This window comes from Hemicordylus capensis, chromosome 1, assembly GCF_027244095.1.
Source record: "Hemicordylus capensis ecotype Gifberg chromosome 1, rHemCap1.1.pri, whole genome shotgun sequence".
Lineage (NCBI taxonomy): Eukaryota > Metazoa > Chordata > Lepidosauria > Squamata > Cordylidae > Hemicordylus > Hemicordylus capensis.
This window is the reverse complement of record NC_069657.1, coordinates 73540774-73563962: the sequence shown is the minus strand read 5'-3', so window position 1 is coordinate 73563962 and position 23189 is coordinate 73540774. Positions and strand designations below refer to the sequence as shown.

At 45.0% G+C, this 23189-nt stretch overlaps 1 protein-coding gene across 1 annotated transcript in view; it reads left to right on the top strand.

Moving 5' to 3' along the window:
• Positions 1-23189, top strand: part of LOC128340804 (cytosolic phospholipase A2 epsilon-like) — a 72765-nt gene continuing 49576 nt past the window's right edge. Inside the window, exons 1-4 of the mRNA XM_053286509.1 lie at positions 1-237; positions 5425-5558; positions 6226-6312; positions 20327-20402. Of these exons, the coding sequence (XP_053142484.1) occupies positions 5466-5558; positions 6226-6312; positions 20327-20402 (256 nt within the window). The 5' untranslated portion in view covers positions 1-237; positions 5425-5465. The remainder of the gene's footprint in view (positions 238-5424; positions 5559-6225; positions 6313-20326; positions 20403-23189) is intronic.

Sequence of the window (23189 nt, the reverse complement as noted above, 5' to 3'; positions counted from 1 at the left end):
GGCCCATGAGGAGGGAAAGAAAGGGGGGGCAGAAGTGGCAGTGGGGAGGAGAGGCGGCTGGGCCCGGAAGCGGAGACTGGGGCAGAAGGGGGGGAGAGGTAACCGCCGGCCCCAAAGAGTGCACAGATGCTCTGTGCGGGGTCGGCTAGTATGATTTATTCAGCACTCTACAATGTGGAACTGCCTCCCACCCCAGAATGAGGAGTCCTGCAGGGGGTTAAAAGGAAAACATATAAGGTACAAGGAACAAAGAGGAACATACAGAAATAGAAAGCTCTGTGAAACTGCTGAAGGAGGAATGACGTGGGGGTGTAGAGGAGGTTAGAATATTGTACACGAATAAAGTGCAGTGGATAGTGACCAAAAATCAATCTCTTACTGTACTGGACTCAGATCTGAATGAGACTGTTTCAGAGATTGCATGAGACTGTTTCAAGAATGTTATCAGTGGTGTGATACATGCTAAAAGAATGAACGGAATTTTGGGAGAGACACGGATGAACACATATAAACGAGATAAACGGGAACGAGATAAATGGGAAAGCAGGAAAGCCTTATTGAGTTAGGTCAATTTCCTAGGTCAGTATCCTGTGACCAATTGTGGCTGGATATGAATCACAGAGTGTAATTAGAAGATTCCATTCCCCACTGTCTACTTTCCAAGCTCTGGTAGTTCACAATTTAAGTTCATGCCAAACATGTTGATCCTTGTCTCAGGTTTAATGTTTCCTCCTAAAATCACTGATACTCCATGAATTTTTCAGATCTTTCTTTAAAATAATCTATCCCATTCTCATGACAGAAAGTTCTATAGGCCAGTTGTGCAGTGCACTTTATGAAAGAACTATTTGCTTTTAACATATATTGCAGGTCTTCATATTCTGGGTAGGGGTGTGCACAAACTGGTTTGCCTGGTTTTGTCTGAGTCAAAACTGGACTCAAACTGGACTCAAACTGGACTGGGCATGTTTGGTTTGTGATCCCGAACTAGGGGCTCAGCTCAGCTCAAATTCGAATTGGTTTGAGGATTCTTTTTTTTTTAATTACTTACCACTGGGTTTGGTGACAGCCTCAGGGGGTGCAGCCATGGTTGTGGGGGGTCTCTGGTGGTTCCCCTCCCCCCACTGGCATCCCCAGGTCTCTGAAGGGCAGCTTCAGCCATTTCTGAGGAGGTGGTGGCCATTTTGGAGACTGCTGCACATGTACCCTGGCCATTTGTGTGGCCAAATCACCCAGCCATGCAAACGGCCAGGGCACATGTGTGGCAGCCTCCAAAATGGCCACCGCCACCTCAGAAATGGCCCAAATGACCAAAAGATTGTCCAAAATGGCCTTTTAGAGATCGAGGAAAGCTGGTGGGGGGAGGGGGAACCACTGGAGAGACCCCCAGGGCCACAGCAGCACCCAACGAATCTGGTGGTAAGTTTTTTAAAAAAAATAACCTTAGAACCCCCGAACCATCCCTGAGCCAGGCCCAGTCTGGCTTAAGGATATGCCCTTGAACTGGTCCAGTTTGAAGTTGAACTGGCTTGAGGTCGAGTTGGTTCACAATTGGTACATACAACATTATATTAGAGATTTAAATTTGAAGGACCAAGATCAGTCATACAGCTGTATCATTTTATTCCTGTACATCTGGTGATAGGGGTGAGAGGAAGGTAGATCCTAGTTCTAGTCTGTGGATTTGGGGAGTCAGCAGAGAACAAAGTAGATCCCCCCAATCCTGAAGCTTGCCTATGCTTGCTATAAAACAATAACTTAGCGGAGAGAGTTCCTGTGGTTAATAATTTGCTTAGACTGTGTTCTCATGATGAGAATGATCGTGGTTAAGGAGTTAACCATGATCAACAAGTCCCACATGGGCTCGTGGAGTGTGTCACAAAAACCCAGAATATCCCAGAACCTAGTTAAATGCTGGATAAATGCAGCAGTTTAACCAGGATTGTCTGGAAATTCTGGGTTCTCATGAAGTGCTCTGTGGGAGCACACCAATCATGGTGAATTATTTAACTGCAATTGTTCTCATTGTGAGAATGCAGCCTTACTATTGTATTGACTCCATTCCCTAGAAATTCATTTCAGTTTGACTCTTGGTACCAAGAGCAGTGGGGAAATGACTTGATTAGCTTAACCCACACAGAGGACTTGTGCACTAGTACTTGATTGCTCCCCTCACCCCCTGCCACAGCCCCCCTCACCTCAGAGATCCCTCACCTGAGCCACACTCCTGCTCCCCCTCCATTGGTTTGCTTCCATCCCCCTCACACCTCTTGCTCACAACTGCAGCGTTGCTGGCACCTATTGGCCAAGCTGCAGCCCCCTAACCCCAGAGATCTCCCCAGAGGAGCAGCAGCAGCAGTTGACGGGGTCCTTCCTCACTGCCACCACTGCCATGGCCGATCATTCCCCACAAGCCCCTGTCAAGCGGGCCCATCCCTTGCCTGCCTGCCTCTCTCTGCCAATGGCCTCAGTTGCCCCAAACAGCATATCTGCATATGGAATTCCCAATTACCATGGTGCTTCTGCTCTCACAGGCTTCTCTTCCCTATCTACATATTGAATCTCCACTGCTCAATAACTACGGTGCTTCTGCTTGCAAACTCTTGCAAGAGCTGCCACGCACAGAATTAGCCACAGGTACACCTTAAAGACTTATATATATATTAGCTTAATCTGCACAGAGCATCTCCGTGCTAGTACTTGATTGCTCCCCTCACCCCCTGCCACAGCCCCCCTCTCTCACCCTCACCTGAGCCGCACTCCTGCTCCTCCTCCTCCATCTCCTTGCTTCCATCCCCCTCACCCCTCTTGGTCACTCCTCCATTCCTCTACTTCACCCCCCACACCCCTCTTGGTCATGGCTGCAGCGTTCCTGGTGCCTGTTTGCCAAGCTGCAGCCACCTAACCCCACAGGAGCAGCAGCGGCGGCAGTTTACCTGGCCCTTCCTCACTGCCGCTACTGCCATGTTCGCTCGTTCCCCTAAGGCTGCTGACAGGCCAGGGCCTGTTTCTTGCCCTTCCTTCTTTCTCTCTCCCCCTCCCTTCTTTTTCTCTCTTTCTCTCTCCTCCATTTGCTCTTCCCCTGTCTTTCTTCCCCTCCCCCCCCTCTCTCCCTGAGTTAACAGATCTTGTTAACAGATGGCCTCGGTAGTCCCAAACAGCAGCAATGGTTGACTGGCTCTTCCTTGCTGCCAATAGGTATTGCCATGGCCGCTTGTTCCCCTCAGGCTGCTGACAGGCTTGGGCCTGTCCCTCACCCTTCCTTCTTTCTCTCTTCCCCTCCTTTTTCTCTCTTTCTCTCTCCTCCACTTGCTCTTCTCCTCTGTCTTTCTTCCCTACCTTCTCTCTCTCTCTCCCACCCTTCTTGAGTCAACAGATCTTGTTTCCTCATCGAATTTGCACGACAGCAGCCTCCTTCTCCTGAAGGGGCTCTTTCCCCCCTCAACCCCTCTCTTCACAGACCCTTTTATATATATAGGTTCATCTCTGCTACAATCAAGAAAATCTTCCCACCAGTAACAGTTGTATTCCAGCTTTCCTTAACCATCACAGGCTCCTCCTCCCTATCTGCATATGGAATCGTCACTGCCCAATCACCATGGTGCTTCTGCTCACAAACTCTAACGAGAGCTGCCACACACAGGATTAGCCATGGGTACACGTTAGAGAACGTGTGTGTGTGTGATAAATACATAGAGGCTAAGAGGTTTAAAACTGAACATAAGACTACAATCCATGAGAAGCTATTAAAAAGTTAAGATTAGAGTTAAAATTTGATTAAAATACAATAAAATGAAAACTGTATAACTGGGTAAGAGAGGTGGCAGTACAGGTTTGAACTATGTCAGGTCTAATTAGTTCTTGCTAGAGTTCAGATCCCAGAAGATTTTGCACACTGCCACACGGAACATGGCAACATTGTGTGTTGTAATCGGGTTGCAGTCAGAGAGTAGTAGGGAGATGTATAACTGGCTTGTGCAGCCTGGCAACCTTGTAAGTTGTGGAGGAATTAGGACATTGTGGATGTCTCTTTAAAATAGGCAGTGTAGGTGGACATGCTCAGTGGTTTCAACTTGCCTAGCATCGCAGGGGCACAGACATTCCAGGAAGGGGTTTTTCTTGTATCTTCCTTCTAACCCAGCTGAAGGGAGGGTGTTGCAGTGAGCCAGGGTGAAGGTTCTTCTGTGATTAGGGACCACTAACTGTGTTAGGTATGCAGCAGGTGGCGGTGCCACTATATACTTAGGCTTTCAGAGATAGGGAAGTTTGGTGCTATACCTAGGTTGGTTTGGCACTCTGTGTCTATTATGCGCTGTTTGAAAAGTGTCCTGGCCCACTCCTAATCCAAGGAAAGTAGTCACACAAGGGGAGAGCCCAAGTGATGTTAGTTTTGTCACCAGGGTTTGCTTCCAGGTGGATTGGTATTCATCCTCCATTATTAAGGGAGGCCCATTGGGAAGAAGGATAGCCAGCAACTGAGTATGGACAGCCATATTCTGGCCTCCACTTTCATCAGGCCTGTCTCTAGTCATAAACTAGCATTGGAAACATAGCGGGGTACCTGGAATACTGCTCATAGGAATTTAGACTGGACGAGATCTAGAGAGGCGATGTTGGAGAAGTGGTCCAGCTGGGCTCCATAGAGCTGGGCCAGCGAATTAGCTTCAAATATTTTAAGGGCTGCAGATATGTTATCAGAGTCGGTCTTTACCCCTGGACATTAGAGCCAAAGTCCAGGGCCTCCACACCCCCTGGGGGCCTCCAAATCCATTTTAGTCTATCTCGAGTGGTTTGCTCATTAAAACTGTGTTAAAAATACTGTGGGGTGTGTGTGCCTCGAAAGGGCTTTAGGTCCAGGCTCCAAACTTACCTAGGTGCACCTCTGTATGTTATAGCCTCCTTTGGACCAGAATAATTTTAAGATAGTAGCAGTGCTCCTCTGGGCATTTTGGACAATGTAGCTGCCATGGGCTTTCCTGATGCCGGATGCATGAAAGACCACCCCGAAGTATTTGACGCATGAGACCTGCTCTATGGTGTTCCCGTTTATACGCCAGGAGTGTGTCTTGGAGTGTGCCAGGAGTGTGTCTTGGCAAAGGACATGATTTTGGTTTTATGGTAGTTTATTGATTAAACTAATATTAGTTTGTTTCCTCTCACAGTAAAAAAATATGGCAATTTTGTTCACATGCTAGTTAGCTAATATAGATCTAAAGAAGTCCCATGTACCACTGTAAAGAAGGAGGAAAAAAGGAGGGAGGGAGGGAGGGAGAGAGAGATGGAGAGATTTCCTTTCACAACCTAATTCCTCTAGGCAATGAGTCCCTTCCTTTTACAGTCAGTGGACGGGAGTAGGAGAAAATGGGCAGGAAGCCATTTCTCTTCTGCAATACAAATGGGCGGGCCTCATGTTTCATTTTTAAGACACCTTCTCAAAGACATCTGCCAGCAAAACAGTTGTAAGCATGTTTCAGCAGCATCTGCCAGCTCAACTACCCAGCGTAACAACGCATGCCTTGAATGTGGTCACGGCAGCACCATGGTCCAATTCATGCCAGGTAAGAAATGCTTCAGAAAAATGCATTTGTGGTTTTTCCATTCCAGAAGTGCACATTCTTATTTATTATTTAGTTATTGGGGCATGCAAAATAGAGCAGAAATAGATGTCAGAAAGGAAGCAGATCTGAAGCTCATCTTTCAAGAGTTTATATTACAACAATGTGAATATAGCGACATGTTAAGGAAAGAAAGGTACAGAAGGGATGCAGAAAGCAATAGATCCAAGCTTGACCTAAGGGAGACTACAGATATAGCACCACTTCCACAGTATTTCTCATTCATTTTTCTCCCAGAACGAATAGGTACTTCAGATGTGAAATTCCAGAAGGAAAGTTTAAGGTTGACATAAAAAACCTATGTACTCAACTTTTGATGTCTTCATTTGAAAAGATGCTTCCTCATTCATTATTTCAAAAGCAAGGATATCACTTGCATTCTTTTGTCCTTGACCTGTATCACAGCATTCCCATCCAAGAATGTGTCCAAAATCATTTGCTTACTGGCTATTAAATACTTGCCACTCACACCCAAGTATTTAATAATAAACTGTTCTACTTTGGAGTTTGTGTGTGTGTGTCAAACTATTGCAACAGTATGATGTTGGTTTACTTTTTTTTAAAAAAAAATCTTAAACCTATGTTGTCTCCTTACTTTTCCCCCCACCAGGGCTTGGGTATAAACACATATCCTATGGAAGGCATAGAATCTGAACCTATGGGCCATTGTGAATGGCAGTGCGATTCTCAATGCAAGGTATGAACACTTAGAATGTTGCGGTGATACCTTAGAGCAGGGGTGATACCTACCTAAACAGTTGTAAGAGCCAGTGGAGAGCCACTGCCCATCAATGTAGACAGTACTGAGCCTGGTGGATCAATGGTCTGACTCAGTATAAGGCAGTTTCCTATGTTCCAGTTTAGATACAACAATTTTCGGTAGAAACGCCATTGTGGGTATGTTTTTAAAAGTTATTTAAAGATGCCTGTGGTGTTTACCTCAGATGTGGCATTTACTCACAAATAGAGGCAAAGGAGGTTGCCAAAGAAGAGGAGGCAGTGGCCAAGGAGGTGGACAATAAGGCGCTCCGGCGAGGCCAGGCTCAGCGGTCTGTTTTAAGGTGGACTTAGCAGTCTGTTTTAAGGGTTAGGGTCACTTTACCTCACTAACCTTTTGGAGTTCTTTGAGAGTGTCAACAGGCATATGGATAAAGGTGATCCAGTTGGCATAGTATACCTGGACTTCCAAAAAGCTTTTGACAAATTTCCCCTCTAAAGCCTCTTGAGTAAACTTAGAACTCATGGGATAAGGGGACAGGTTCATGTGAGGATTGGTATATGGTTAAAGGACAGGAAACAGAGGGTGGGAATAAATAGACAGTTTTGCAATGGAGGGAAGTAAGGTCCCCCAGGGATCTGTACAGGAACCAGGGCTCTCTAACTTGTTCATAAACAATCTAGAAGTTGGGGTAAGCAGCGAAGTGGCTAAATTTGTAGTTGACACAAAACTATTTAGGGTAGTGAAATCCACAACAGATTGTGAGGCGCTCCCAAAGATCTCTCCAAACTGGGGGAGTGGGTGTCAAAATGGCAAATGCAGTTCAGTGAAAGCATGTGAAAAGTGATGCACATAGGGACAACCCCCTCCCCCAACTTCACGAATACACTGTTGGAATCTGAACTGTCAGTGACTGACCAGGAGATAGATCTTGGGTTCATGGTGGACAGCTCATTGAAAGTGTCGACTCTGCGCAGCAGCTGTGAAAAAGGCAAATTCCATGCTTGGAATCATTAGGAAGGGGACTGAAAATAAAAGTGCTAATATTATAATGCCCTTATACAGATCTATGGTGTGGCCACATTTGGAGTACTGCCTACAGTTCTGGTCACTGTATTTTAAGAAGGATATAGTAGAACTGGAAAAGGTGCAGAAGAGGGCAACCAGGATGATCAGGGGCCTGGAGCACCTTCCTTATGAGGCAAGGCATCTGGGGCTTTTTAGTTTGGAAAAGAGGTGACTACAGGGGACATGATAGAGGTGTATAAAATTATGCATGGGGTAGAGAAAGTGGACAGAGAGACATTTTTCTTCCTTTCTCACAACGCTAGACCTAGGGGTTAGCCCATAAACCTGAAAGCCAGAAAACATAGGACCAACAAAAGGAAGTACTTTTTCACACAGTGCATAATTAATCTATGGAATTCTTTGCCAGAGGATGTGGTGACAGTCACTAGCTTGGATGGCTTTAAAAGGGGCTTAGACAAATTAATGGAGGACAGGCCTATCAGTGGTTGCTAGTCTGGTAACTATAGGCCATCTCCATCCTCAGGTTCCTTTAAATACCAGGGGAGCAATAGCAAGAGATAAGGCATGCCCTCACCTCTTGTCTGTGGGCTTCTCAGAGGCATCTGGTGGGCCACTGTGTGAAACAGTACACTGGACTAGATAGGACCTGGGCCTTATCCATCAGGGCTGTCCTTATGTTCTTATGAGACACAGGGGTGGGATTTCTGCCAATCACCCATTCCCCCTGCAGTGCTCCGTGATCCTCAAAAATATGAATGTCTGAGTGGCCCTCAAATTCATGTAGCACTTTCAACCTACTTTTGTTTTATAGACCCATTTGAGCTATAGCTGTCAAATTGAATTCCCTTTGAAACACTGGTCATTTATTCAGTTGCAAAAGGCATGCATGATAATACTAGGCAGAGCACTAGTATTATATTTACAAACACCAAGTTTCTTTAGAGACCAATCTCCACTTTAAACAGGTGAAATGTGACTTGACTGCTTTGTGTTATATAGTGTGGCTCCAATTTTAAGTGAAAAATATGCCTTCTCCTCATTTTCCCCCCACAGCATGCATTCTTAGGAGACAAATGGTGTCATATTTAGAAAGCAGAGAGGTTGTAAATGCAACCACTGTGAGTTAGTCTGGTGCTGGTAGACAGAGGTGTCCTGTGGCAAGCTGAGAACAATAGTAATTTATTTATTTCTATGTAAACCGCTTTGGTAACTTTTGTTGAAAAGAGATACATAAATATTCATCATCTTCATCTTCTTCATCTTCTAAAAGAAGAGAGATTATTCAGTGCTTTCACTAATCATTTCCCATAAGCTGTAATAATAACATGTAAAGCAGCTGTATGTGTATCAGTCTATCCTATTGCCACATAGTACTTTCTACGGTATTTATGTGTCCTGTGGCAAGCTGAGGGTTTTCTGGTCAGTAATGCGAACAACATGGGCATGTGATGGGAAAGTGGCAAAGTGAAGGGTGAGTAATATGTCAGCTGATATGTACAGTTTATGGATGTGCCCAAAACCGGCCAGTCTGGTTCAATTTGAATCCAGGCCGGATTCGAACCGACCCTGCCTGGATCAGTTTGGCACTGGTCAAACAGTACCTGGTCTCCTTGCCAAATGGGCTGAACCAGCTCTACTGGTAAAGGGCCAGTAAAGGGGTAGGGGATTCCCTAAACCTAGAGGGGATGGGAAGGGATAATTTTGTACTTATAGTGCAACCTGCAGCTGTGGCCATGGGAGGAGGTGGTGGCGGGCGGTAGCTCCCCCAGCCGGTGGTGGCTACCCCGGTGGTGGTGGCTCCCCCCCGCCACCGGCTTCTCCCAGAGTAGCCTGGGCCAGCAGTGGCCTGTTGGGGGCTGCCTTCAGCCTGGTTCAGGCCTCTGTGCACACATGGGGGGCATTTTAATGACTTCTGTGCATGCCCAGAGGCCATTTGCATACTTCCAGTAGATAAGTAATTTCTCTGCAACAAAATCTGAATAAGCAGAAAAATCCAAAAGTGAGCAATTATGCCACACACACAAATCTTAATTTGCTGCAAACTGAGGAAATACAATTCATTGTCTTGACAATTAGAGGAAAATGATAAAAATGGAGAGGATATTTTCATAACAACAAAAAATACCATAGAAAGTACTGTGTGAAATTAGGAAAGATAGATACACATAAGTCTGCTTCACATGATAATATTTGACGGCGACACCATATGGAGAGTGATTAATAAATGCACTGAATACTTGTTCTTCTTTTACAACCTTACTACCACAGAGTTAAGGCTATCATCATTTGCTAATGAAGGAGTGGCTCAACTTTGTATTTTCTTGCTTTGGGGTTTTTACTTTTCCCAACATTAATTCTGCTATCATCATTTTTATGTTTCGCAAGTTATTATCTTAATTACAACCTGATTTGCTCTTTCCCTTTACAAGCCTTCTGCTTCCATTGTTGGAGAAGGGTACTGGACAGGGATGAAGGAAAAGGGAGAAGAAATAATGGGGGGAAACATCAATGAATTTTCACACCAGGACTTGTCAGTCTTCTCCTCGAAGAATATTATAAGATTGCCAGGCATTTATAAAGGGAGAATAAAAATTCAAAGGAATTAAAGGGAAAAAACCACAATCATAAAAGAATCAAAGCATTAATAGAATAGGTTGAAATGTCATTTTTCTTATCTATGAAATTTCCTTGTCTCCAGTTTCTTGGGCTTGCAAGACTCCCAGTGCTAACGTTTTGCTTCCCTCTACAAAGATTTTTTGTTCACTTCAGTAGAAGGGAGAGATCTGTATGTAATATTATTTTAATACCAAAAATTCTTCTCTGCAAATTTTGATGATGAATATCCTCTGAATAAATTCTCAGTGCTTAAATATGCAGTGAAGATTTGATATTTAGAATCATCATTTGGCATCTGAAGATTTTTTTCTGTAGTAGGAGCCAGTGTCTGAAGATATTTCACAGGTGATACGTAGCAGCAGTCCATATTTGAGGATATATATGAGATGTAGCAGTCAACATTTGAAAGTTTGTGATAGATCACTTGCAATCAACCGTAGTGGATTCTATATTCTTAATTCTTTAGCCAATCAATCCAACTGGATTTCAAAGTTTGATGTCAATCTTGATTGAATGTATAGGCCAGGTGATGGTATCAAACTCTAAATTGCAAATGTTGAATGTTTGTCAATTTAAAAATATATATACAGACACTTTCAGTTTTAGGATGTATGAGTGGAGTTGCCCATTCCATTGAAATGAATGGGGAAGTCCACATACTCAAGGTCTGCATGTCTAAGGCTCAAGACAAACAAATCCAAAATTTGTGCAGTCATCTTATGCTTCGTAGTTCTCTTCTAGTATATTGCTAAAAGATGGCTCTTAACTGAGTGAAATAAAAATTAAAAATAGGGGACTGCTTCAAAATAATTTGTTTTGACTCAAGGTTGACTCAGCCTTCCATCCTTCTGAGGTTGGTAAAATGAGTACCCAGAATGTTGGGGGGCAATATGCTAAATCATTGTAAACCGCTTAGAGAGCTTCCAGCTATAGAGCGGTATATAAATGTAAGTGCTATTGCTATTGCTAAGTGCTATTGATTCCTAAACATATAAAAGAGGAAGCTGCATTCCTGAGAGGCAGTTGCTTGCTGGTCTTGAGAAGGAAGGAAACAACAAGCTTGTAGCAACATTTCCACAGCAAGGATATAAAATACATAAATAAATCACCAAGAAAACAAGAGGGGAAGGAGAAGCCAGGTCTGCTAGGGCTGGAAATCTCCTAGGGTTGGATTTCTGGCTGGCTGGTATTGCGAGCAGGCTGCAATGCCCTCCCTGCAAGGGAGAGAGGGAGCACACAGCCCCTCCCAACTTAGCCAATAGAGGCTACCCCTGGTTCGGCTCTGAGGCCATGGAGCAATCGGGAATGAGGAGGAGGAGAGACATTACAAACAATTGTTGTTTTATAAGTTTTATTAAGGCAATTAGTTATATCTAAGCAATTAAGCACTCAAGTAAAATTAATCAATTGGTTTTCTTCCTCAACGTAGTGTAGTGTTTTCAATAGCAGTTAAAATCATTTCCCTTCACTAGAAATGAATAGCAGTTGAAATCATTTTCTCTCTCTAGCAATGAATCGTGTGTGTGTGTGTTATCTTGCAGCTGTTCTTTAGCTAAGACACGACATTTACAGTTTCAAGCAGAGAGAGGGAGTAAAGAAAGCAAAAATCCAGGCATGATAAAAAGGAGGGGGGAATGGGTGAAGAGGAAAGGGCAGAGAAGGGGAGGAGGTGCCCATTCTGGCCTTGGGCTGGCAGTCCAGAATGACTGAGCTGAGATTAGAGAGAGAGGAGGATGGACGGGGGAGAGTGGGCTGAAGTGAGTAAGCTAACTCACTGAAAGCTAACAGGCACAGGCTAAGGAAGAGACAAAGACTTTTCTGGGAAACAGAAGTGGGAAAGAAAGAGATCCATAGGACAAGGGGGGGGGGAGTTGGGCAGGGATGTTAGTTTAGAAGATGCTGGGCTGAAGGCAATGTCCACAAGCACAATTACTGGATCCTGTAGGCCAGCGTAAGCTGTGAGATCCAGGAATGGAGATCTTGAGTGTGAAGAGAGGCTTCCACCTGTCCAGGTGGCTTGGCAGAGTAATTGAATATGCAGGAATGGAAATCCCTCTGATCTTAGAGACCGGAGCAACTTCAGCAATCTGTTAGGCCTTAGCTGCCTTCACAGGGTAGGGGCTACATGCTACTTCTCCCATGGAGTGGGAGCACGCCTTCCCTTGTTCTCCCTTACCAGGTGCTGGTGGGTGGATTGAGTGGAGTGACCCCCCCCAACTTGTCTCTTCCTCCCTGTCCGACCCTCTGTGTGTGTGTGTGGGGGGTCTGTGTCGCCCCTTTATACCCTTTTTAAGGCCCGTTATCCATATCTCATATCAGAAACAGTCATATCATTTCTCTTTGTGTCTCCAGTCTGATATCAGCAACTCTGGTTCTCTCCGGAACTCTCTTACCATATTAGGTGAAGGAGTCTACCAATCTTGGAGTTTGTATCCGGGGCTTGTTTACTGAATCAGATGAAGCTGTTTCCCTTTTGATGTTCTCAAAACATTCCTGTCTCTGTCCAGATTGACCGGTTTGTCAATCTGAACTCAAAGCAGAGTTCGCACCTTTTAGTCCCAAGAAATGTGTTAAGAGATAACATGCAAAGAGTTTCAGCAATTAATTGTATGTATATATAATGCACCCCTAAAATATGTAGGTACTAATATCGATGTGTTGCTTCCTAAGACCTAAATATGATTACTCTCAACATTAGCAAATTTCAAGCTGGGTCCCATGGCATAGCACAATGCATAAACAAGTTTCAGAGCAGGGAGGGGCGAGTCTTTTCCCCTCTTGTCAGGCCTTGAATAGAGAATAAACAATTTCATTCAGTTACTTTGGCTCAGTAGAGCCAAAGTTCACACTCCAGTTTCTTGCAAAACGACAATCCCAGATACAGGTTTAAGCTTAGCTCTTTGGGCCCTCAGTGCTGGTCTCAATTCAACTAGTGTGTTCACCACACTAGCAGTGTTTGTGTCTTTGCCAGAGGAGAAGCCTGAGTCGGGGATTCATTCATTCCAGGTGAAGGTCCCAGCTTGTGGGCGGCCCCACATCCCTGAGATGAGTCAGTTTGACTGCTGGTGTTGAGGAAAGAGGAAGCTGCCTTCCTGAAAGAGGAAAGAGGAAGCTGCATTCCCGAGAGGCAGTTGATTAGGGCTTTATAGGTTATAACCAAAACCTTGTACTCTGCCCGGAAACTTACCAGCAGCCAGTGTAGATGCTTTAAGATAGGAGTGATATGGTCTCTCCGAGATGACCCGGAGACCAATCTGGCCGCCAATTCTGGACTAACTGCAGTTTCCGGACTACGTACAAAGGCAGCCCCACATAAAGCGCATTGCAGTAGACAAGTCTGGAGGTGACCAGCAGATGTACTACTGTTCTGAGGTCATTTATCTCAAGAAATGGCCGCAGCTAGCGTATCAGGTGAATCTGATAAAAGGCACCTCTGGCCACTGCCTCTGGTGGGAAAAGCTGTGGGTAGACACAGAAGGCAAGAATAATGTGAGTACTACCCAACTTTTGTAATTTTCTTGGAAGACTAAACTAAAAACCATTAATTAGATGACAACTGTACCCGGTACCTAGCTTCAAACCCCATATACTCTAAATAGCCAATAAAACTAGTTATGAAGGTAGAATGCCAGCAGGGGAGGGGCTGTTTCCCAGTGTATTATCATATGTATGACTATTTGCCTGAGGGGCAGAAGTCGAGGGTGCGTGCTCAGTACAAAGAGCTCTTGGCTCTCAGGGAACAAGTTTGTTCCCTTGATGCCAAGGTGGCTGACCTGGAGAAGCTCAGGGAGGCAGAGCGGTGAGTTGGTGAGACCCTGAGGGATGTAGTAGAGACATCCCATTCCCATGCTGACGACACTTCTGCTGTCATGAAGAATGAGGGTCTCAGGGAAGGAGGACATTGGTCTGAGAAAGAGGTAAACACTTCCTTAGCAGGGACCCCTTCCTCGGGTGATGTGCCCATATCCTCTCACACAGAGGATACTCCTCCAGGGGGTGGGGGCCTCTTAGTAGTGAGTGATTTGATCATTAGGGGCACAGAGAGATGGGTGGGGGCCTCTTGGATAGATGGGTGGGGGCCTCCAGGGGTGGGGGCCTCTTAGTAGTGGGTGATTTGATCATTAGGGGCATAGAGAGATGGGTCTGTTACCTGCGTGTAGACTGCACAGTTACATGCCTGCTTGGTGCGAAGGTTGTGGATGTCATGTTGCATCTAGGTAGACTGTTGGGCAGTGCTGGGGAGGAGTCAGCTGTTGTGGTGCATGTTGGCACCAAAGTTTTTGGGAAATGCAGTCGGGAGGTCCTGGCAGCAAAATTTAGGCTGCTAGGTAGCATACTGAAGTCCAGGACCCCCAGGGTAGTGTTCTCTGAAGTGCTACCTGTTCCACATGCAGGGACAGCAAGACAGGCAGAGCTGAGGGATCTCAATGTGTAGATGAGACAGTAGTGCCAAGAGGAGGGGTTTAGAATCATTAGGCATTGGGATACATTTTGAGGGAAGCTTAGCCAGTACAAAAGGGACAGGCTGCACTTGAACCAAGATGGAACCAGACTGCTGGTGCTAAAAATTAGAGCAGCTTTTAAAATGATGCCAGGGGGACTACCAACAGGAACAGGTTGGTATCTGCTTCGGCTGGCAAAATCCCCTAAGGTGTGAGGGTGAACATGGTTTGGATAAACCAGAAGGGGACAGAGTAGAGCCAGGAGTTGAGCAGAAGGAAACAAATAGCCAAATAGGTCAAATGATGGTAGGGGGGATAGCACACGCCAACACCAGGTGAGAGACGGGGTGTATAGGTTTCTGTATACCAATACCAGAAGCCTCCAAGCCAAGATGAGTGAGCTGGAGTACTTGGTTACTAATGAAAACATAGATATAGTGGGTGTAACAGAAACCTGGTGGAACGGTGAGAACCAGTGGGACACGATTATTCCTGGATATAAATCCTATAGAAGGAACAGGGAGGGGATGGTTGGGGGAGGAGTGGCACTGTATATCAAAGAAGGGATAGATTCCAATAAGCTAGAAAACCTAAGTGAACCAGAGTCCTCCACAGAATCATTATGAGTAACATTACAAGGACTGAAAGGAAATGTGTTACTAGGGACGTGCTATCACCCTCTGGATCAAAGTGCTGAGTGTGACCTGGAGCTGGAGAAACAAATAAGAGAGGTGTCAAATAATAATGGCATAATAATGGGTGACTTACCCACACATAGACTACCCACACATAGACTGGGTAAATTCACATTCAGGTAATGACAGAGAAATAAATGACTGTGCCTTAGAACAGTTAGTTGCAGAACCAACCAGAGAGATGGCGACTTTGGATTTAATCCTGCGTGGTGCCCAGGACCTGGTGCGAGATGTCAGAGTTGCAGAACCATTGGGTAGAAGTGACCATAGTGAGATCCAATTCAGCATATATGGGAGTGGAGAGTTGTCAAGGAAGTCCAACACAGATGCGTTGGACTTCAGAAGAGGAAACTTCGCAAACATGAGGGGACTGGTAAGAAGGAAGTTGAAAGGGAAAGTCAGGAGGGTCAAATCACTCCAGAAAGGATGGAACTTATTTAAAACCACAGTACTAGAAGCTCAGTTGGAATGTATACCAAGAAGGAGGAAAGGTACCACCAGGTTCAGGAGGATGCCAGTGTGGCTAACAAGTAGAGTCAGGGAAGCTATAAAAGGAAAGAAAATTTCCTTCAGAAAATTGAAGTCCTAACCAAATGTAGAGAACAGGAAGGAACATAAACTCTGGCAAAAGAAATGCAAGGACACAATAAGAGATGCAAAGAGAGAGTTTGAGGAGCATATAGCTAGAAGTGTCAAGGGGAATAACAAAAACTTTTTAAAATATATCAGAAGTAGAAAACCTGCCAGGCAGGTGGTTGGACCCTTAGATGATGAGGGAGTGAAAGGAATTATTAAGGAGGATAAGGGGATTGCAGAGAAACTGAATGAGTTATTTGCATCTGTCTTCACAGTGGATGATATTGACCATATATCCTCTCCAGAATTGAGCTTTTCAGGTATAGCGGCTGAGGAACTGGGTGGATTTGAGGTGACAAGGGAAGATGTTCTAAACTGTCTTGAAAAGCAAAAAAATGAACAAATCACCAGGGCTAGATGTGTTCTGAAGGAACTCAAATGCGAAATTGTTGATCTCCTAGCAAAAATATATAACATGTCCCTACAATCAGGCTCTGTACCAGAGGACTGGAAAGTAGCCAATGTGACTCTATTTTCATGAAGGGATCCAGGGGGGATCTGGGAAATTACAGGCCAGTCAGCTTAACTGGATCCAGGTAAATTGATGGAAAACATACTTAAGGCCAAAATTGTTAAACATATAGAAGAACAGGCCTTGTTGAAGGAGAACCAGCACGGCTTCTGAAAGGGAAAGACTTGCCTCATTAACCTTTTAGAGTTCTTTGAGAATGTCAACAGGCATGTGGATAAAGGTGATCCTGTTGGCATCGTATATTTGTACTTCCAAAAAGCTTTTGATAAAGTTCCCCACCAAAGGCTCTTGAGTAAACCTAGCAGTCATGGAATAAGGGACAGGTTCATATGTGGATTGGTAACTGGTTGAAGGACAGGAAACAGAGGGTAGGAATAAATTGATAGTTTTCACAATGGAAGTAGGTAGGAAGTGGGGTCCCCCAGGGATCGGTACTGGGACTAGTGCTCTTTAACTTGTTCATAAACAACCTAGAAGTTGGGGTGAGCAGCAAAGTGGCCAAATTTGAAGATGACTCTAAACTATTTAGGGTAGTGAAATACAGAACCAATTGTGAGGAACTCCAAAAAGATCTCTCCAAACTAGGGGACTGGGCGACAAAATGGCACATGTGTTTCAGTGTAAGCAAGTGTAGAGTGATGCACATTGGGGCAAAAAACACCAGCTTCACATATACACCGATGGGATCTGAGCTGATGGTGACTGACCAGGAGAGAGATCTTGGGGTCATGGTGGACAGCTCAAATTTAGGACCGACAAGTGGAAGTACTTTTTCACACAATGCATAATTAATCTATGGAATTCTTTGCCATGGGATGTGGTGATGGCCACCAGCTTGGATGGCTTTAAAAGGGGCTTGGACAGATTCATGGTGGACAGTTCTATCAATGGCTACTAGTCTGATGGCTGTGGGCTATCTCCAGCCTCACAGGCATGATGCCTCTCAATACCAGTTGCAGGGGAGCAACAGCAGGAGAGAGGGCATGCACATACCTCTTGCCTGTGGGCTTCCCAGAGGCATCTGCTGGGTCACTGTGTGAGACAGGATGCTGGACTAGATGGGCCTTGTGCCTGATCCAGCAGGGCTGTTCTTATGTTATCTATTTTCAGCTTATAGATATGAGTTGGAAATGATAGAACGCTGAAGCTGACGTATATACGTCAAAACGTCTGTTTGTTGCAATTGCCTCTTTCTGTGTTTTAATTTATGCAAGAAAAAGGGTCTGGAGAGAAGTATCTATTTTCATTCAATACATATCTCTTCCTTTTATCTATTAGCCTATTGACATGATATTCATTCATTCATTCATTCATTCATTCGATTTCTATACTGCCCTTCCAAAAATGGCTCAGGGCTCAGCTCATTTTGTCTGGAGCATCAGGAGTCCTTTGGTTTCAGCTGCTGCGGACCACCGGAGCCTGACCTTTCTACCCGGTTCTTTACTGAGGTAGAACAAATTGACGGTTTGTTCTACCTTGGCAATTATATGTGTGATCGCCCCGGGTAGCTGGGCTTCCCACATGGCTGTCACCATTTTAGGCAGTGACCCAGCGGGAAGGAGCGGCCATGCAGAGCGGAGCGGCTGCACTATTGAGAGCAACCACTCCGCTACTCCTGCGGTGCTCCACCTTGGGACTCCGTCACGGCACCAATCATTGGGTGAGTGACATGGTAGAGTCCAAGGGAGCTGCTGCCCCTGTGAAGGGAAGGCAGGTAAGCTCCAGCCTTTCGCCACAGTCCTCCTCAGCCTTGCAGCTGAGGTCGTTCAAATTTCCATTCTTGCCAGGAGTGTCAGAATTGTTCCCTTCAGTGAAAAATTAACTCCACCTTGAGAACCACAATGGTCAAGAGGACAAAGAACTGGATGTGAACCTGGGGGACATTGGTTCAAATCCCTGAAGAAGCTCAGATAACTTTGAGCAAAACACTCTATCTCAGCTTCAGCTCCACATAGGCAGCTTAGTGACCAGTCTCATAGGGTTGTTGTGAGGACAAACCAGATTAAGGCATTCCCCCCACTGAAATGAGTGGCAAAGAAAAATTATGTCAATGGGAACCTACCCATTAACTTCTGCACGTTTAGGACCCCACCCACAGGAAATAAATGCTGCAATGGGAATGTCTAGCTCTATTAGTGGGGATTATGATCAAATGTGTTGGCTACAAGAAATGTGTGATGGTGTAACGTGTTAGTGTGATGGTGTAATGTTTTATCAGCATGAGAGTATCTGCAGCATTAAAAAAAATTGTAAGGATCACCTTATTTTTGAACTTTCATTTAAAAAAGAATAATGTCAAATAATACAAAGTCACAATGTTGAGTTACACATGAAATGGAGTTTAAGGTGATGTTTGAAGTCATTGGGGAAGATAAAGGGATATCCTGTCTGTCTCCTTCTATGGTGCACCTGTACATTTGTTATGATAACTGGGCTCAACAATGTTACACGTAAACTCATGGAACTCAATGATTGCTAATTAGCCAAGATATGCAAGCTAACACTCAGGATGTTTGTAACTCTTTGAGTACTGGAAATAGGGAGTGAATAATTGGGCTTTCCATAATTGCTCAGTTCCCTGAAGCATCAGAGCATGCTGCTACTGGAACAATAATTTAAGCCTTATCTTATTAAAATGAATTAAATTAAAACAAATTACTCTGAATTTTTCAGATAATGAAAGATATTGAGGATGTTCACACAAGCAAGCCTACCAAGGCTTGGGAAGACCTTCCTGGGTAGGACTGCTTGTGTGAAATGCTGGGATCGATGCCAATCCCAGTGCTGCCATCCCCAGCAGCCAGGGAATTTTACCTGACTGTTTATCTGGATAGAAGGGCACAAGCGCACCTTTTTACCCAGGAACAGGGTTCGTGTGAATATTTGGGCGGCACACAGCCCAAGCAGACACAGAGCTGGGCGCATGATGGGATCCCTCAATGCACTGTGCTTGTCACACGGTGCCTTGTGGAATATCTGGAGGCCAGGATGCATTTTCCTGGCCTCCAGAACACCATGCAGCTTGCAATAGCAACAGTTATTGTGTGCATGAGCCACATGGCCTGGTACCAGTGTTCCCTCTAAGGTGTGTCCGTGTGCATGTGCTCACATGCTTTTTTTGAGGTCCGCTCAGTTAATTTTAGATCCCACTCAGGTTGAATCAGGATGGCCTCATTCTGAATGCATGTGTGCACACACTGCCTTGATACTGCCACCCAGTTTCATTCCTTAGCGTAGACCAAGAGTTCCCATGCTTGATTCCTCAGATGTTGTTCAACTACAGCTCCCACTATCCCCAGCCATGATGGCCTTTGGTCATTGTTGCTGTGGAAGATGGGAGTTGTAGTCCAACAAAATCTGGGGATCCAAGGTTGGGGACCCCTGGTTTGACAATTGAGACCAATTTCCAGGTTTGCTTAAACACATTTTAAGGAGGTGTGCTTTAGTCCAGAAGAACCTCTTCTTTGACAAAAACCAGCTACAGGAGGTGGGGGTGGTGTTCTGATCTGGACTGTGACACATAGGGAGGGGGAAGTTAACTCTTTCCTGTTGTGTCATTTTGCTTCTGAAAAACCCTCCCCTCACCGTTGCTATTTGCTCTGAAAAGGTGCTTTGAGAGCAAATAGCAGCATTGGGATCAGTGTTCCCTCTAAGGCGTGCGCACGTGCACACGCTCACAAGTTTTTGGCTGTCCCTCAGTTAATTTTAAATCCCACTCAGGTTGAATCAGGAAGGCCCCACTCTGAATGCATGTGTGCACACACTGCCTCGATACTGCCACCCAGAACAAAACTCATTCCTCATTCAGATGAAAAAAATTAGAAAGCACACTGATTGGGAGAGGTGATTTTCAGCAGGAAAGCAGTATGGGGGTGGGAGTTAACTTTCCCCTCACCAAGTGCTGCAGTACTAATCAGAACCGGATCCTCATGTCTGCTTTTGTCAAAAAAGAGGCATTTGCAGTTTTAAGCACACCTCTTTAAAACATGTACGTGAATGTGTCATTTGGCCCTTACTTAGAAGTTGTTTGGCAGAATTACTAATCAAGGATTAGCTTTCTGTTGTAAAATATTCACTTGTGGCTTTTATATATTGTTTCCCAGCAGGTGGAAGCATTTCCTTGTAACTTGCTATCCGTAAGAATAATACGAATGAGAAATCTCCGCAAAGCTGATGCCTGTGAGTGTTCATTCCTTTCCTAACTGTTTCACACTGTTTTAAAGCTAAACATACTATCATCACTGTCAGTATTGAATCTATAGCCCTAGAATGTGCTACAGGATTACTGAGTAGATAATTGCACAAGAAATGGTTAGGGAAGTGCACGAATCAATTTTTTTGTTTCGATTTGTACCCAAAACGAAACACCTCTGATTTGTTTTTGGCCCAAATCTAACTCCCACCCCCCAATCACCCCAGATTTGATTTCTACCCGCATTTTCTGAATCTGAATCAATTTGGATTTTTTAAAAAAGGGTCCTGGGGCCAAAAGAGTGGTGGTGACAGTGCCCAATGGGTGGAAGCTACCACCCAAATTTCAAAGAAATTGGGCAAAGGGGTGATTTTTAAATAATTTTTGAAGTTTATGCATCTTTAAGATTTTTCTCATAGGGAATAATGGGGATTCCATCAACCTTATAGCTCCACATGGGGGGCACCGGGGTGACCCAAAGTGGAGCATGGTGGGTGGTAGTGTTCAGTAGGTGTAAGGAAGCTATCACCCATATTTCAAAGGAATTGGACAAAGGGCTGATTTTAAAATGATTTTTGAAGTTTATGCATCTTTAAGATTTTTCCCATAGGGAATAATGGGGATTTCAGCAGCCTTAGTTATAACTCCCCAGTGGGGGGTGGCACCAGGGTGTCCCAGAGTGAGTGGTAGTGCCCAATGGGTGCAAGGAAGCTACTACCCAGATTTCAAAGGAATTGAGCAGAGGGGTGGCTTTAAAAGAATTTTTGAATTTGGCATGTCTTTGAGGCAGATTCGGAGCAGAAAGGGGGTTTCGGGGGCAAAAGAGTGGGTCAGGTGGTAGTGCCCCAATGGCTGTCTGCTACCATCCAGATTTCAAAGGGATTGGGCAAAGGGGTGATTTTTTAAAAGAATTTGTGAAGTTTGTGCATCTTTAAGCTTTCCCCTCATAGGGAATAATGGGGGTTTCATCAGCCCCATAACTCCACTTGAGGGGCACCAGGGTGGCCCAGAGTGAGTGGTGGTGTAGTGCATATAGGGTGCCAACCACCCCCATACCCACAAGCCCATGGGGTACTGGGTTTTGTTGTTTCAGAGACATTCTGAGTGTAGATTCTCTGGTAGCAAATGAGAGTGGATTCGTTTTCAATGACAAACAATGAATCTACTCTCATTTGCTACTAGAGAATCTACACTGCCCGGACCATGCAGAGGTCAATTGCGCAGGCACAGTGGCCTCCAAAATGGCCCCTGCGCTGGAGATGGAAGGCCTGAACGGCCCAGAGGCAGCAATAAGGGAGGCTGGCAGGGGGAGGGGAAACTTCTGCGGACCCCTCCTCTGCCGCCACCTCCAACAACTCCCTCAAAGGTAGCAAGTTAAAAAAATTGTTTTAAAAATGTTTGCGAACCCCCCCCCCACCGGACCAAATTGGGGGGGGGGGGTTCAAGGGGGTGCTGGACCGAACTGGCCCAATCTGATCCAGGTCTGGTCCGGACTTGAACCAAACCAGGCCAGCCGGTTCCGTGCACACCCCCAATGCACACATTTGCAGGGATGTTCACTCACACATTTGAACAAATAAGCAGATTTCCCAATCCATTCCTGAATTGGCCCAAGGGTTAGGTCTGTCCTGTATTCTACTCCTGTTGACTTATCCACTAGGATAATTTGTCAAATCAGTTCCAGAACGGAAGCATGCACAGTTTGCGGCAGCTGTTCTTCTTTCAGCTCACAAGACATTGCAAAAAAGAAGTCTTGATGTAATTGTATATATGCTCGCATCAAGGTACACGAAATTCGCCCAATCATTTGGAAGTCCAGTTCCAGAGAACCCTCCAACTCCACCTGTGCACTCCAAGAGGGTGTGTTGTGAGATCCCACTGAAGCCCAGTTCCCGAAACTTCCGCCTGCCCATTTATACCTAGCATTTAAAGTTGGGTGGAGAATGTTGCACAAATGTCAGGTGGAAGGCTTGGGAACCGGACTTAATCAGGTATGCACAACATGCCCATTGGAAGTATGCACTCCCAAGGACTGGATTTCCTGGTGATCACTGGAAGCTGCCTTTGTGTGCAGAATTTTACTGGTTTTTTGTGTTTATCCTAATACATCCAATAATACAATCACTCTGCTTGTTGCGGCGGAGCAAGGGTGGTGGTGACTGTTTTATTCCAATATACACAGTTTCAATTGTGTATTGGTAAAACACCACACAAAATGCATCTTGCTAACTGAGCAAAGATACACTTTTTAAGGTAGAGATTATCATTTAGTAGGGGGGAAGTAAATGACTCTATGCAACCCCAGAACAGCATCCCTCCAGAAACTGCTGGTTTCTTTATGTTTCTTTTTAGATTATGAGCCCTTTTGGGAAAGAGAACCATCTTATTCATTCATTCATTCATTCATTCATTCATTCATTCATTCATTCATATCTTTCTGTGTAAATCGCTTTGAGAACTTTTGTTGAAAAGTGGTATATAAATATTTTTGTAGTAGTAGTCAGGATTTCCTACCCTCCTCTGTGAGATAGGGGTCTTTACCCAGTCAAATGGCAGTGTGCCAAGAGAAGCAGGGGGCTCCAGATGCCAGGACAACTCCAGTAATTACCTTTCAGAATTCAGGAAGGGCTCAGAGAGGCAGGCAACAGCTGCTATCAGCTCCACAGCTGCAGACGTGTGTAGAAATGCTAGTGAAGGGGGTGGAGTTGGAGAACAACTCATCTTTGGAGGCCAGGGAAGAAGGGGCAAGCTGGTAGGGGGGAGGAGCAGGGGCG